This window comes from Myxocyprinus asiaticus, chromosome 48 (genome assembly GCF_019703515.2).
Source record: "Myxocyprinus asiaticus isolate MX2 ecotype Aquarium Trade chromosome 48, UBuf_Myxa_2, whole genome shotgun sequence".
Lineage (NCBI taxonomy): Eukaryota > Metazoa > Chordata > Actinopteri > Cypriniformes > Catostomidae > Myxocyprinus > Myxocyprinus asiaticus.
This window is the reverse complement of record NC_059391.1, coordinates 25,345,773-25,358,658: the sequence shown is the minus strand read 5'-3', so window position 1 is coordinate 25,358,658 and position 12,886 is coordinate 25,345,773. Positions and strand designations below refer to the sequence as shown.

Below are 12,886 nucleotides of genomic sequence, written 5' to 3'. Positions count from 1 at the left end.
CCACTTAAAAGTCAAAATGCACTTAAAATGCTATACGTTCTCTTCTGGGATTTAGAACTACAAACTTTACAGCTCTAATGCAAGTAGACCTAAGTAAGATAACTAATGTGCTTAGGTTGTTGGTCATCGATGGTAAATGGCCTTTCTGGTTGCTCCATGTGTAGGCCCAGAGTCTGTGGATGGTTTCATAATTCTGCACTGATTTTGAGGTAAAACCTACTGAATTCACATGATAAAAATGTGTTAAAATTACACATTTGTACACTTTTAGGGGTATACTTGCATATACATGCTACAAAACTCATATTTTGATTTCATGGTGCCTTTAAAAGTACTTAATCTGTACGCGTTGTGCCTATCACCACTTACCTGTGGTAAAATCGGGGCGTAGATACCCCGTAATAATCAAACAATCAAGTACAACATATGCGTTTATGAAACGCGCCAGATATTCCCGCGCTTTTTGGAAAGCCCGCGAATCTTAACAGGAACCAGTCTGTGATCTATGATTAGCACTTAAAGCTCACATTATCAAACCATATCTATCATAGTTTAGAAAGACATTGTTTTCCAAGAGGTATTTGAGCATATTACAAAAAACTATTAGCTTCCATGTTAATTACGATTTTACAATAACTATGGTTATATATTACAATACACTTAAAGTAACTATAGTAAACTAATGTAACAGTTAACTGAGCAGGGATAATAGCTGCTCTTGACTTTCCCTAAAACACACCCAAATAGAAACTGACAGCCCACACCAGACTGAAAGTAGTGGGTAACACACTTTTCACATTCGCTGCAGAGATTTCCAGAAAAACGCTTTTACATTTCATCTATTATTCAATGTATAACACCAGCTGTTGGTTGAAGCTAAGAAAGGAACCTTCTAGAACTTCCTCGCTACCTTGCACAACATTATCATAACAAAACCAGACAAACAGATTTCTTTTCTTTTTGTGTTTAATAAAGAAAATGACAGATCGACAGACGGAGCAATATGAATTTCTCTACGAATCCCAGCAGGCTTTTGGGTTTTTTTAATAGAAAAAAAAGGTGCAAGGTTTTTTTTATTTGTCTTTTTCCTTCTGTTCCTTCTCCTTCTTGTCTTTCTCTGCTTTGGCCTCTTCCGCTTCGTGTTTCTTGATCAGTTCTTCCACTTCCTTCTGCTTGAGGACTTTGATTCTGGTCTTGCCATTCTCTCGTGTCAGTGTGGCGATCTCGACTGCACAGATGGACACAGAGCAGATAGTTATGATTTGATCTTAAATGTAAATCTGAAACTTGGTTGGGTTTAGAATTGCTGAAGCATCATTTTTAACAGGACCGTTTTATCTCTACAGTAGTTTTTTCTTTACTGAAGTTGAGTGTTGTTTTAACTGTAGTGTTCAGAGTGTGATCAGCTGCATTAGGTTGAGAGCTCTGATGGACTGTGGGTCTGTATGTGGTGTCATGATCATTCATAATGCAGAACTTCGCTCTACACCAGCCTGTCTCCACCCAACAGCCTTGTCTGAACGCTAAAACATTTATTCCATCACCCTCATGCCAAACACACACACCTTTCTCTGCAGAGAGCTTGCTGACGTCCATGGTCTTGTTCAGCACTTTGACAGCGAGAGCAAGGGCAGCTGATAGAGACATCTCACCCTCTTTATAGTCCTGTTTTAGCATTGACACAGCAGCCTATAACACACACACACACACACGCACGCACGCACGTTAAACCTTTGAGTTTGTGGTTTGTGAGTGCTCTTAAGAAAATCTCACTTTTCAGTTCATACAGTAGAATGGTCCAGGATTGCCCAACAGGCGATCAAAGAGAAACGTGTTGGCACCATCTACAGGACAAATTATTATATTACTACAGTTCACTAGTAGCTGGAAATGGTGGTGTCAGATTTGAGAATTAATCATTCTTTCAAAAAGGTCCTTTTTAAAGATTCATTTGAACTGATTCACAAAGAATTGATAAATCATTCAACTGTGGGGTGATATGTTGGACATGATTAAACACTGAAACAACATTATTTGATATAACATTTATTTCACTAGAAAACAAGGATGTCTAACAACACTTTTAAGTGAGAACTCAAACAAATAAAATATTTGTTTTACCAGTTCATATAAGCAAATTGTCTTAAGGAACAAATTTGCACAAAAGGAAGGTTCTGAGTTCAAAACAGGTTCAGCTCAATCTACAGCATTTGTGGCATATTGTTGATTACCAGAAAATGTATTTAGACTTGTCCCTCCTTTTCTTAAACAAAAGAGAGTTAACAATGAGGCACATGCAATGGAAGTAAATGGGACCAATCCGTAAACTATAAAATACTCCCGTTTCAAAAGTATCGCCACAAGATGTAAACTATGTGTGTGTTAATATGATTTTAGCGTGATAAAATCACTTACTAACCTTTTCTGTGTGAAGTTATATCCAATTTTACAACTTTGTACATACACAGCATGTTCACAAGAGCAACTGACATACTTGATCAATTGTGTTTTTTTGTTTTGTTTTTAATCCCCTTTTTATCCCCAATTTTGGAATGCCCAATTCCCACTACTTAGTAGGTCCTCGTGGTGGCGCGGTTACTCACCTCAATCCAGGTTGCGGAGGACAAGTCTCAGTTGCCTCCGCTTCTGAGACAGTCAATCTGCACATCTTATCATGTGGCTTGCTGTGCATGACACAGCAGAGACTCACAGCATGTGGAGGCTCATGCTACTCTCCGCGATCCACGCACAACTTACCACACGCCATTGGGAGCGAGAACCACTTAATCGTGACCACAAGGAGGTTACCCCATGTGACTCTACCCTCCCTAGCAACCGGGCCAATTTGGTTGCTTAGGAGACCTGGCTGGAGTCACTCAGCACACCCAGGATTCGAACTCGCGACTCCAGGGGTGGTAGTCAGCGGCAATACTCACTGAACTACCCAGGCCCCCTCAACCTGATGAACTGTTAAATTAAATGTTTCTTTCAATTTCATGTCCCCAATTGATTTTAGGTGCAGTGCAATTCCCACTCCAGATGGGAGCATTGAACCTGCATCCCTGATGTCAAGAGTCCAAGGGATTTTCCTAAAAAAAATTTATCTGTGCAACTTTCAACAGAAGAAATTCTCAATCTGTTCCAGCTGATTAACTGCTCAATTTTTTTTTCTTTTTTTTTTTTTTTTTAAATGGTAGTGCATTCGGATAAGTAGTGCTGACAAGATATGCTACCCCTGTTTGTACCATTAATATTAAAGTGGCAGTGCATTCTGATGGGTATATTTAACTGACACGATGTGCTTCCCCTGTTGTAGTGCATTCAAGATCATTCTGAGAAAGCAGCACATTCCATCAGACTAACATGACAGCTTAGACTGTCTAGGTTAGGTAGGTCATCCTGAGCAGGTAAGGTCAGATTTTTAGAACACCGGGTCTGGGGGGGGGCACTGTCCCTGTAGATTTTTCTTGTGCCCCTCTGTTCCGGTTGGATGGCAAAACGATCAAGGGGGCTCCCCTACACAGGTCTGACAAAAATAAAAACACACAAAAAACCAGCAACCACCACTTGCCCACCCTTAAGATCGCATCCTAGTACCAGCCCTGCTCTAAAGTTAAAAAAGGCACAATAATATTGTAACATTTTTACTTATTGTTTACATGCATGTTTCTGCATTGTGATTAGAATTTACTTTATGGGTATGATGTTCTATTAGGTGCACATAAATGCATTCGTTTTTGATCAGATAATGTCTGCAGAACATGTGCGTTTCACTCACTGCGCTGTTGTTGCCGATACATGTGGCTTTCCAGCCTCCGTAGTTTCCACTGGGGTCACTCTGATAGAGCTGGAATCCGTAATGTTTGTCCCACCCCATATAAAGCAGAGACACACCAAAAGGCCTCTTACCTGATCACACACACCCACACAGAGAGTTTACGCTCAGCAGCCCAAAGCTTTGCCAGGACCATATTAGATATGTCAGAAATACACTATTAATGCAAGATTTTGGCTTAATTTTGCAGTCGTACCTCCAAACTGTGTGTAAGCCTGTTTGATGTCACAGAGTGCAGTAACGAGCTGCTCGCAGGGAATGGGCTCCTGATACTGCAGGAGATACCTGCAAACACACAGGTATGAATTTCAGGTAATCTACCACCATATTTTTGGCACACAAGCTATAAATAAGTTGGGAAAAAAATTACCAGACATAAATTTTTAAATGTTTCACCACATAGAGTTCTGGGGTTATGATAAATAAAAAAAGCAACCTTTTAGCTTGCTAGCTAAAAACATTAGTGATAGGTCAGACTGCAGTTTTTTTATTGCAATGCAAACCATGCATTATGTTGTAATTATTAAAAATGTAGTCAGGACACTGGCCAGAAGTTTGATTCATTTGCAAACTAATGGCACTTTTCCACTGCACGTTACGGTTGGACTCGACTCTGCTCGCTTTACTTTTCTGAGCTTGCTTTTCCACTGCAGTTTAGTGCCGCCTCAACGTGGGTGGGATTATAGGCTGATCGTCATAGTTGCGCCACCTCTACTGCCGTGACATCATCTTAAACGTGACACAAACATTACTGACCATAAACAATAACACGACCGCTAGCATGTAAACACCGACTTTTTCGTTTCACATCGTTTCGTTCGTTGCTAACGAGAGGAACGTCTGCACCTCGTTTATTGACCACGGCGTGGTTTTGCACACAGCCATTTCTTTTTACAATTCGAAAGTCATGTGAACAAATGATATTGCTGTCGCTGTTGCTAACTTTAAAACTAGCAGGTTGATGTCCCGTGTCGCAAATCCAGCGATTCTGGTAGTGACAATTCTCTCTGACCAATCAGTGATCTGCAGGGTTTTGACGTCACATTTAGTATCGGCTCGGCTCGCTTGGAACCTCGACCGAGGTGATACTAAAAAAAAAGTCAGGTACTATCCACAGTGGAAAACCCCCAAAAAGAGAGCAGAGTCGAGCTGTACCATGCAGTGGAAAAGCCCCATAATCTTCACTCACACTTGGTGCTTGGTAGGAGTGAATTGGACCCTGCCAATCATTTTGGCTGGCAAACACAACACTGCTTTGAAAGGTGTCCAAACGAGGCTTAACTCACCTCTGTGCAATAAGTCTCAGTTCGTTCGTGAGGACGTTGGCGTCTGAGGTAATTCCTGCTACGCTGCAAGCCATGTCTCTGCATTACACACACACACGACACATTTACTCATACAGATTTCTCAAGCACAGAAATTAACATACCTACACCCTCCAAATTACTTTAACTCCTCCCAGGGGAGCAACAGAACTAAAAATGTTGTCAACGAAATTACTGATGAATTTGTTTTTTTGTAAAAAAAAACAAAACATTTAAGTTGTGTCAACAATAAAGACAAAAAAGATGCACCATGACGATAATCAAACAGTTTTCATTAAAACATACTATGACAAGAACAAATACTGCAAGACATTAACAATGCACTAGCACGTTTTAAAAAAAATTTTTTTTATCTAGATTCTAGATAAAGTTACACGCTAGTCACAATGTATAACTTAATGCTGCACATAACGCAGTCTAGTTAAAAAAAAGGTTAATAATGTTGACAAAGTATTTCAAAATTAATAACAATTTTGAACAGCAGACTATATAGTAAATGTGAACTTTTGTGAACATTTAAGCAAAGTGAAGTCTGGCCCTTGGGTGGGGTCAATGAGCTTCAACTAGGGGTGTGACTATTTCCTCTGACAACGATTTGATTAAGATTCTCTAACTAACATTTACGATGCATCATGAAATCTGAAACCCGTAATTACAGATAAAATGTCATGTGCAGGCAGATACGATCCAGGCTTTAATGGAGCAGGCTCATAGAATGTAAAAACTGTCTATTAGTAGCATGTAAAGACCGTAGTAAAGATTTTATGCATTTGGCAGACACTTTTATCCAAAGCAACTTACAGCGCACTTATTACAGGGACAATCCCCCCGGAGCAACCTGGAGTTAAGTGCCTTGCTCAAGGACACAATGGTGGTGGCTGTGGGGATCGAACCAGCAACCTTCGGATTACTAGTTATGTGCTCTAGCCCACTACGCCATGATCACTCACAAGATAATTTGCGATTTGAAATTTTTCCTTTAATTGGCTATAAATCCGCTATGCATTGTCTTAGACATGTAAATAATGTTGCATTTTATTTGTGAATTTGGATGACATCATCCTCCGCTCTGCAATCAGTCGTTTAAATTTTTACGAATTTTCATTTTCTAATCCAAATAGCTCCAAAAGTTGAACACCTAGAAGACTGACACTACTCTCATCTTGACCAGGATCGGTGATGATCTGGGGGTGCTTCAGCAAGGCTGGAATCGGGCAGATTCGTCTTTGTGAAGGACGCATGAATCAAGCCACGTACAAGGTTATCCTGGAAGAAAACTTGCTGACAATGTTCCCCAACTCTGAGGATTGGTTTTTCCAGCAGGACAATGCTCCAAGCCACACAGTCAGGTCAATCAAGATGTGGATGGAGGACCACCAGATCAAGACCCTGTCATTGCCAGCCCAATCTCCAGACCTGAACCCCATTGAAAACTTCTGGAATGTGATCAAGAGGAAGATGGATGGCCACAAGCCATCTAACAAAGCCAAGCTGCTTGAATTTTTGCACCAGGAGTGGCATAAAGTCACCCAACAGCAATGTGAAAGACTGGTAGAGAGCATGCCAAGACGCATGAAAGCTGTGATTGAAAAATCAGGGTTATTCCACTAAATATTGATTTCTGAACTCTTCCTCAGTTAAAACATTAGTACTGTGTTGTTTAAAAATGAATATGAACTTGTTTTCTTTGCATTATTCAAGGTCTAAAAACACTGCATCTTTTTTTGTTATTTTGACCAGTTGCCATTTTTTGCAAATAAATGCTCTAAATGACAATATTATTATTTGGAATTTGGGAGAAATGTTATCAGTAGTCTATAGAATAAAACAAAAATGTTCATTTTACTCAAACACATACCTATAAATAGTAAATCCAGAGAAACTGATCATTTTGCAGTGGTCTCTTAATTTCCAGAGCTGTATATGCAAAGAGATTTAAGACAGTAAAATAACTATATACTTATATAAGCATGCAGTGATAATATGCTTACGTACAGTAAATTAACACAAAACTGAAAAAACAACAACATGCTTTTATAACAGGTAGCCCACTTAATTTGGTGTTATACGCCTTGCCATGAAAATTAGGCAATACTTCTTTGACACATGTGATGGCACCACTGCATCCATCCATCTATCTATATCCATTCATTCATTCATTTTAACTTATACAAGTTCGTGGGGTGGACTCGGCGGCAAAAACTTTTTCAATGTGCGCTTTCTTTCCCTTTAAATCTCGCATGCTCCGCTCCGTGTCTGTTGCGAGAAGGTTCGTGTAATATGAGACGGACACATTGGGTATTAATTTATAATGATAATCGATTCTTAAATTTCATAATCGATGAATCAAAATTTCTTTAATAGATTGATGCACCGTGATGCATGCCTTTATGTTGCCCTTTATGAGCTTTTTAGGGTTTCAAAGGTCTGATCACAATTCACTTGCATTGTATGGACCTACAAAGCTGAGATTTTCTTCTAAAAATCTCAGTTTGTGTTCTGCAGAAGAAAGAAAGTTATACACATCTGGGATCGTATGAGGGTGAGTAAATGATGAGAGAATTTTCATTTTTGGGTGAACTCTCCCCATAAAAAGTGCCCAGCCTGAAGCTTTGAATCAAATGTGAAAACCACAACTCACTCATTGAGTTTGTAAATCTTCTCAGAGAAAAAAACCTCATCCAGCAGTTTATGGATGTTTCTCCTCTCGGCTGCCAGCAACACGCCATCATTCGCCAGAATGCCCAAGCAGGTGCCAGCGTGACCGATGGCCTCCATGGCATATTCTACCTGATACAGACGTCCTGCCAACAACACAAAGAGACCCCATTTACAGTGCAGAAGACATTAAGTCAACATTCAAAATAATATTAAAAACAGTAAAACTGTGGGCTCTTACCCTCTGGAGAGAAGATGGTCGTTCTAGAGTCATATCTCCGAGACTAGAAATAAAACACACACATATTACAATGACAAACAACAAAATAGTGAATTCTGACTATTTAGCTGGATCAGAAATCGCCATGGTTATGAAAACACAACCATGCGCACATTATAAAAGACTATTTGATATCCAGCAACTTGATCAGGGTGTTGTTTCTTGTTTCAAATGTTTAGAGTTAGTCAACCATCACAAGTCTTAAAGATATAGTAGCAAAAAAAAAAAAAAAAAAAAAAGCATTTTAATTCTAAGGGTGAAAGAGAATGCAGAAAATTATTTGTAAAATTGAATGACAACTGTTTTGGTGCAGGTAACCTTGACTAATTTTATTAAGTGGACATTAAACATTAAATGCTACAAAAGTGTAAAATATGTCCACTTTAAAAACAGATAGATAAAATAAACCAATAACTGTAACACTCACCATAGCGCCCTTCTTTTTAAATTAATCCTGCAAACAGGACAAAACATGCATTATTGATCAGTAACATCCTTCACATGTATAATTAATGTAACTTTTAAATTGACGCACAAGGGTTACAATCAGGACCTTAGAGGACAAAATGTCCATGTCAAACAACTGCCATCAAATATATTTATATTATTTTCCACTTTCACTGACTTAGATTTTTTTACCCAACACCAGTCCTGATCATAACTTCCAAATATTCATTCATTTTCAGGATTTTAACCCTTTAAATGCCAGTTTGTTTACATAATGCCACTGTTGTTGTTTTTTTTTTTTTTTACACACACACACATACAAAACACACTCTGACATCCATACCTACACACCCACACAATTTTAGCTGCATCATTTATTCAACTGGCCTTCAGTGCTCTATAATACAGCAAACAGAAAATAGGAAAAAAGCATGTATTTGCTCCACAGGCTAAACATGAGAAAAATGGCGCCATCTGGTGGAAAATATTAAACATTTTGAAGCCAGAGCTCCAGAATGAAAGCATATCATAGAATTCATGATTTTATGCTTTAATGGCACTGGGATCAAATATTGCAGATTTAATGGGTTTCAATGTGGACAATTTTGTCCTGAAGGTCCTGAGTGTAACTATTTTGTATACACAGTGTATTATAGATGTATTATAGGAAGGTTAAAATATAAAAATGCCCCCAAAAATACACACCTTTGGCAAAATTTATGCCGTTGGCATTAACATAGCCAAAATGATTGAAAATACAAAAATGAAAAAGACAAAAATGTCCCTTATGTCGCACAAGGGTTAATTACAATCTTAATTGAATTGATCATTTTGTGCTGCTGTCAAAATCTCAAACACTAAACATCCATAGAGCTGCTAAATGAAACAGAAAGTTGCATATCATCACAAAAACACTCAAACACACCTCCAGGTCTCAGCCAAATACACTATATTTATTTTATAATAAATAATACGTATACAATGAGGGGCATACATGTGAGTTTTAAACGCTGCTTTCAGTTTTACTCATGAACTGTTTTAGCTTTAGCATTAGCACCTGCATAACAGCATGAAGCAGCAACTTTTCGCTGTCTTTAAACTTATCCTTCACCCAAATACTCTCAAGGCGGCTCCGCCGATCACATGTGCCGCTAAAGCATTTGTATATTAGGAATACAACGTATAGAATACCAAATAGAGTAAAAGCATGTTATTTTCATACCTAAAGCCTGTGCTCGTGCTGCCTGGTCACTGTTGCGGCTCGCGACACCACTTTACAATCTCACTTCAGCAGGAAGTGCGTCCACTCGGCATTGACTTTAGGGACAAGTCACGTGTGTTAAACGAAGCTCTCTGATTGGCCCCTTTCTTTAAGTTAGCTGTTGCGCTAACATCTTAGCCTTCATTTTAATATCATTACACAACATTTAGAACGTTATATTTATCAGGCACTAATTTTTAATATATGTACTCTGGAATGCTAGTAGTTTATGATTTTTATAGATTTTATTTTGCCTTGGAATGACGCAAATTTAACAATATTAGCACTGAGCCCTAAGGGATTTCGCTTATTCATACTTACTATTGCCCGCTTCCGCATTTTGTGCTGGAGAGAGTGGGCGAGATGGATTGAATATGCTCTTCTACGCCATACAGAAATGAATCGCTGCTCAGTTCTACAGCGCCTAGTGCACGGGAAGACTAACATCAGCCGTGAATTAAAAATGACTGGAACCGTTTTATTGGTCTACTTCTTTGAAAACACATTTTACATTTTTTTTTCGTCTAACATTTTGTATGAGTTAAAGGTGTTATAAGCGATTTTTTTAATGGAATGGCATGCAGAAAATGTTCCTACTCCCAGAAAGATATCACTGAAATTAATGTCCTGAGATATCTCACTGATTTCTCTGACAGCACTAGACTCCAAACAAAAATGTGAGGGGTCTTTGACGCTTAAATTCTGCCTGTCAATCATTGTGTGCGTTCTCATAGGGCGAATTCCAATTGAAAATGATCACCCCTATGCCCTACTCCCTTCGATGGACACATCTCTTGATGTAGGCACTCTAAATGGAGCATGAAAGTACTGTATGAATGTACCCTTCACTAATATTCTTGTAAAAGGGCTCTTTGAGCAAAAACATTTTTTTTCTTTCGTTTGGAACGAACTTTCGAGTGGCGTCCCCTTCCTGCAGTGCCCTTCAAGGGCGCAAAACTGCCATTTGGAAAATGTCCAAAGCGTTGATGTTGGTGCAAATCATTAAGGTTTAAAGGAATGGTTCACCCAAAAATGAAAATTCTCTCATCATTAACTCACCCTCACGCCATCCCAGATGTGTATGGCTTTCTTTCCTCTGCAGAACACAAATGAAGATTTTTAGAAGAATATCTCAGCTCTGCAGGTCCATACAATGCAAGTGAATGGTGACCAGAATTTAACACATAAAGGCAGCAAAAACTTAATCCATATGACTTTAGTGGTTTAATCCATGACTTCTGTAGAGTCTTTAGGCACGATCATAAAGCTCATTACACTACTTTGTGCTTGGTGCATGCGCAGTGCCAAATGGATCGCTTCAGGAAACAGATTATAGCTTATCGGAGTCATATAGATTACTTTTATGCTGCTTTTATGTTCTTGTTGGAGCTTCAGAATTTTGGTCACCATTCACTTGCATTGTATGGCCTTACGAAACTGAGATATTCTTCTAAAAATCTTTGTTTGTGTTCTGCAGTAGAAAGAGAGCCATACACATCTGGGATGGCATGAGGGTGAATAAATGATGAGAGTTTTCATTTTCGGTTGAACTATCCCTTTAATGCCATATTCAGATTCAAAAAAGTTGTCTGTTGAGGGCGCCATTTTGCTACTGTTGTGTTTGACCACAGCTGCTCTTCTGCTCAAACTCAATGGTATCTTTACGGGGGCGAGATTTTGGAAAGAGAGGTGCGGCTAATTCAACGGCTCGGTCTTGTGGAAGTTCCAGAACAGCTAAAATTGCTTACAGCTCCTATCAAGCTGTGTTCCTATATATTTAAATGAAAACATCCAAATTAAGTTTATTATAAAGTATGTTTACAAAATCCAAATTAAATTCTGATACTAACTACAATAAATATAAAATTATATAGATAATTTGATAATTTAAGTAGTCCAGCTGATTGTAGCATTAAGGCCACTTCTCACTAATATGTTTTTGGTTGCAAAAACAATTATTTTGCTACGTTTAAGCCTCTCATCCACACTGGAATAGCGATGGTCTTAAAAAAATAAGACTTTCGAAAACACTCTTTTGTACCACATACTTTAGAAGAAGATGATGTTAGAAACAAAAATCAAGAGTTCACTACCACCCCTGGTGTTCACTAGTTCGAATCCCAGGGTGTGCTGAGTGACTCCAGTCAGGTCTCCTAAGCAACCAAATTGGCCCGGTTGCTAGGGAGGGTAGTCACATGGGGTAACCTCCTCGTGGTCACTATAATGTGGTTCGTTCTCAGTGGGGCGCGTGGTGAGTTGAGCATGGTTGCCGCGGTGGATGGCGTGAAGCCTCCACATGCGCTATGTCTCCGTGGCAACGCGCTCAACAAGCCACGTGATCAGATGCGCGGGCTGACGGTCTCAGACGCTGAGGCAACTGGGATTCGTCCTCCCCCACCCGGACTGAGGCGAATCACTACGCAACCATGAGGACTTAAAAGCACACTGGGAATTGGGCATTCCAAATTGGGAGAAAAAGGAAAAAAATAAATAAATCAGGAGTTCATGCAAATGAGCTTTGCTGCAAACTCTTAATTGTTGCCAAAGGTTTGTTGCAGGTTCACTACTACAGATGAAAAGCTGCAAACTTCTGGCAAACATTTGTGGCATATCACAAACTCATTTGCATGTGAAAATAATGATTGGCAAATTTGGGGCAAGTTTGCCAGAACTCTAGATTTTTTGTAAGTGTTACTTTTCACCTGGAAACATTTAAAAATGCATTGTTTACTCTACGCTTATGGCTATTATCCTCACTAGAATGACTTTTCTCTGGGATACTCTGAGAAAACGATGTTAGAAAAATGAAAACAGTTTTCAAACGAAAACGGATTAGTGCGGACACGCAAGGGCGCAGATTTGGTTTGAACACAGGGGGGGGGGGTGCAGAGACTTTTTGAAAAGTCTTGGGCACAGCTGAAACCTGTCAGAAGTTACAGAAACAAACTGTGATAGGGTGAATCTCATCAAAACATGTCCTTGTTATATTTCACCACAAAATCGAGAAGATGAAGACATTTCCTCTCCAAATTCAGTAATGCATCCAGACATTTTACTCTTCATTTTCTTGGAGCTTCTCA

The 12,886-nt window shown here is 39.1% G+C and overlaps 1 protein-coding gene across 1 annotated transcript; it reads right to left on the bottom strand.

Moving 5' to 3' along the window:
- Positions 1 to 948: 948 nt before the first annotated feature.
- LOC127437153 (proteasome subunit alpha type-4-like) lies at positions 949 to 10,114 on the bottom strand. The gene is made up of 9 exons (XM_051691866.1): positions 9,768 to 10,114; positions 8,526 to 8,552; positions 8,060 to 8,102; positions 7,802 to 7,964; positions 5,122 to 5,199; positions 4,032 to 4,120; positions 3,779 to 3,909; positions 1,566 to 1,689; positions 949 to 1,228 (listed from the first exon to the last, which is right to left on the bottom strand). Exons 2-9 carry the CDS (start codon positions 8,526 to 8,528, stop codon positions 1,074 to 1,076), a joined length of 786 nt encoding a protein of 261 aa, XP_051547826.1. The 5' UTR covers positions 8,529 to 8,552; positions 9,768 to 10,114; the 3' UTR covers positions 949 to 1,073.
- Between the last annotated feature and the right edge of the window lie 2,772 nt (positions 10,115 to 12,886).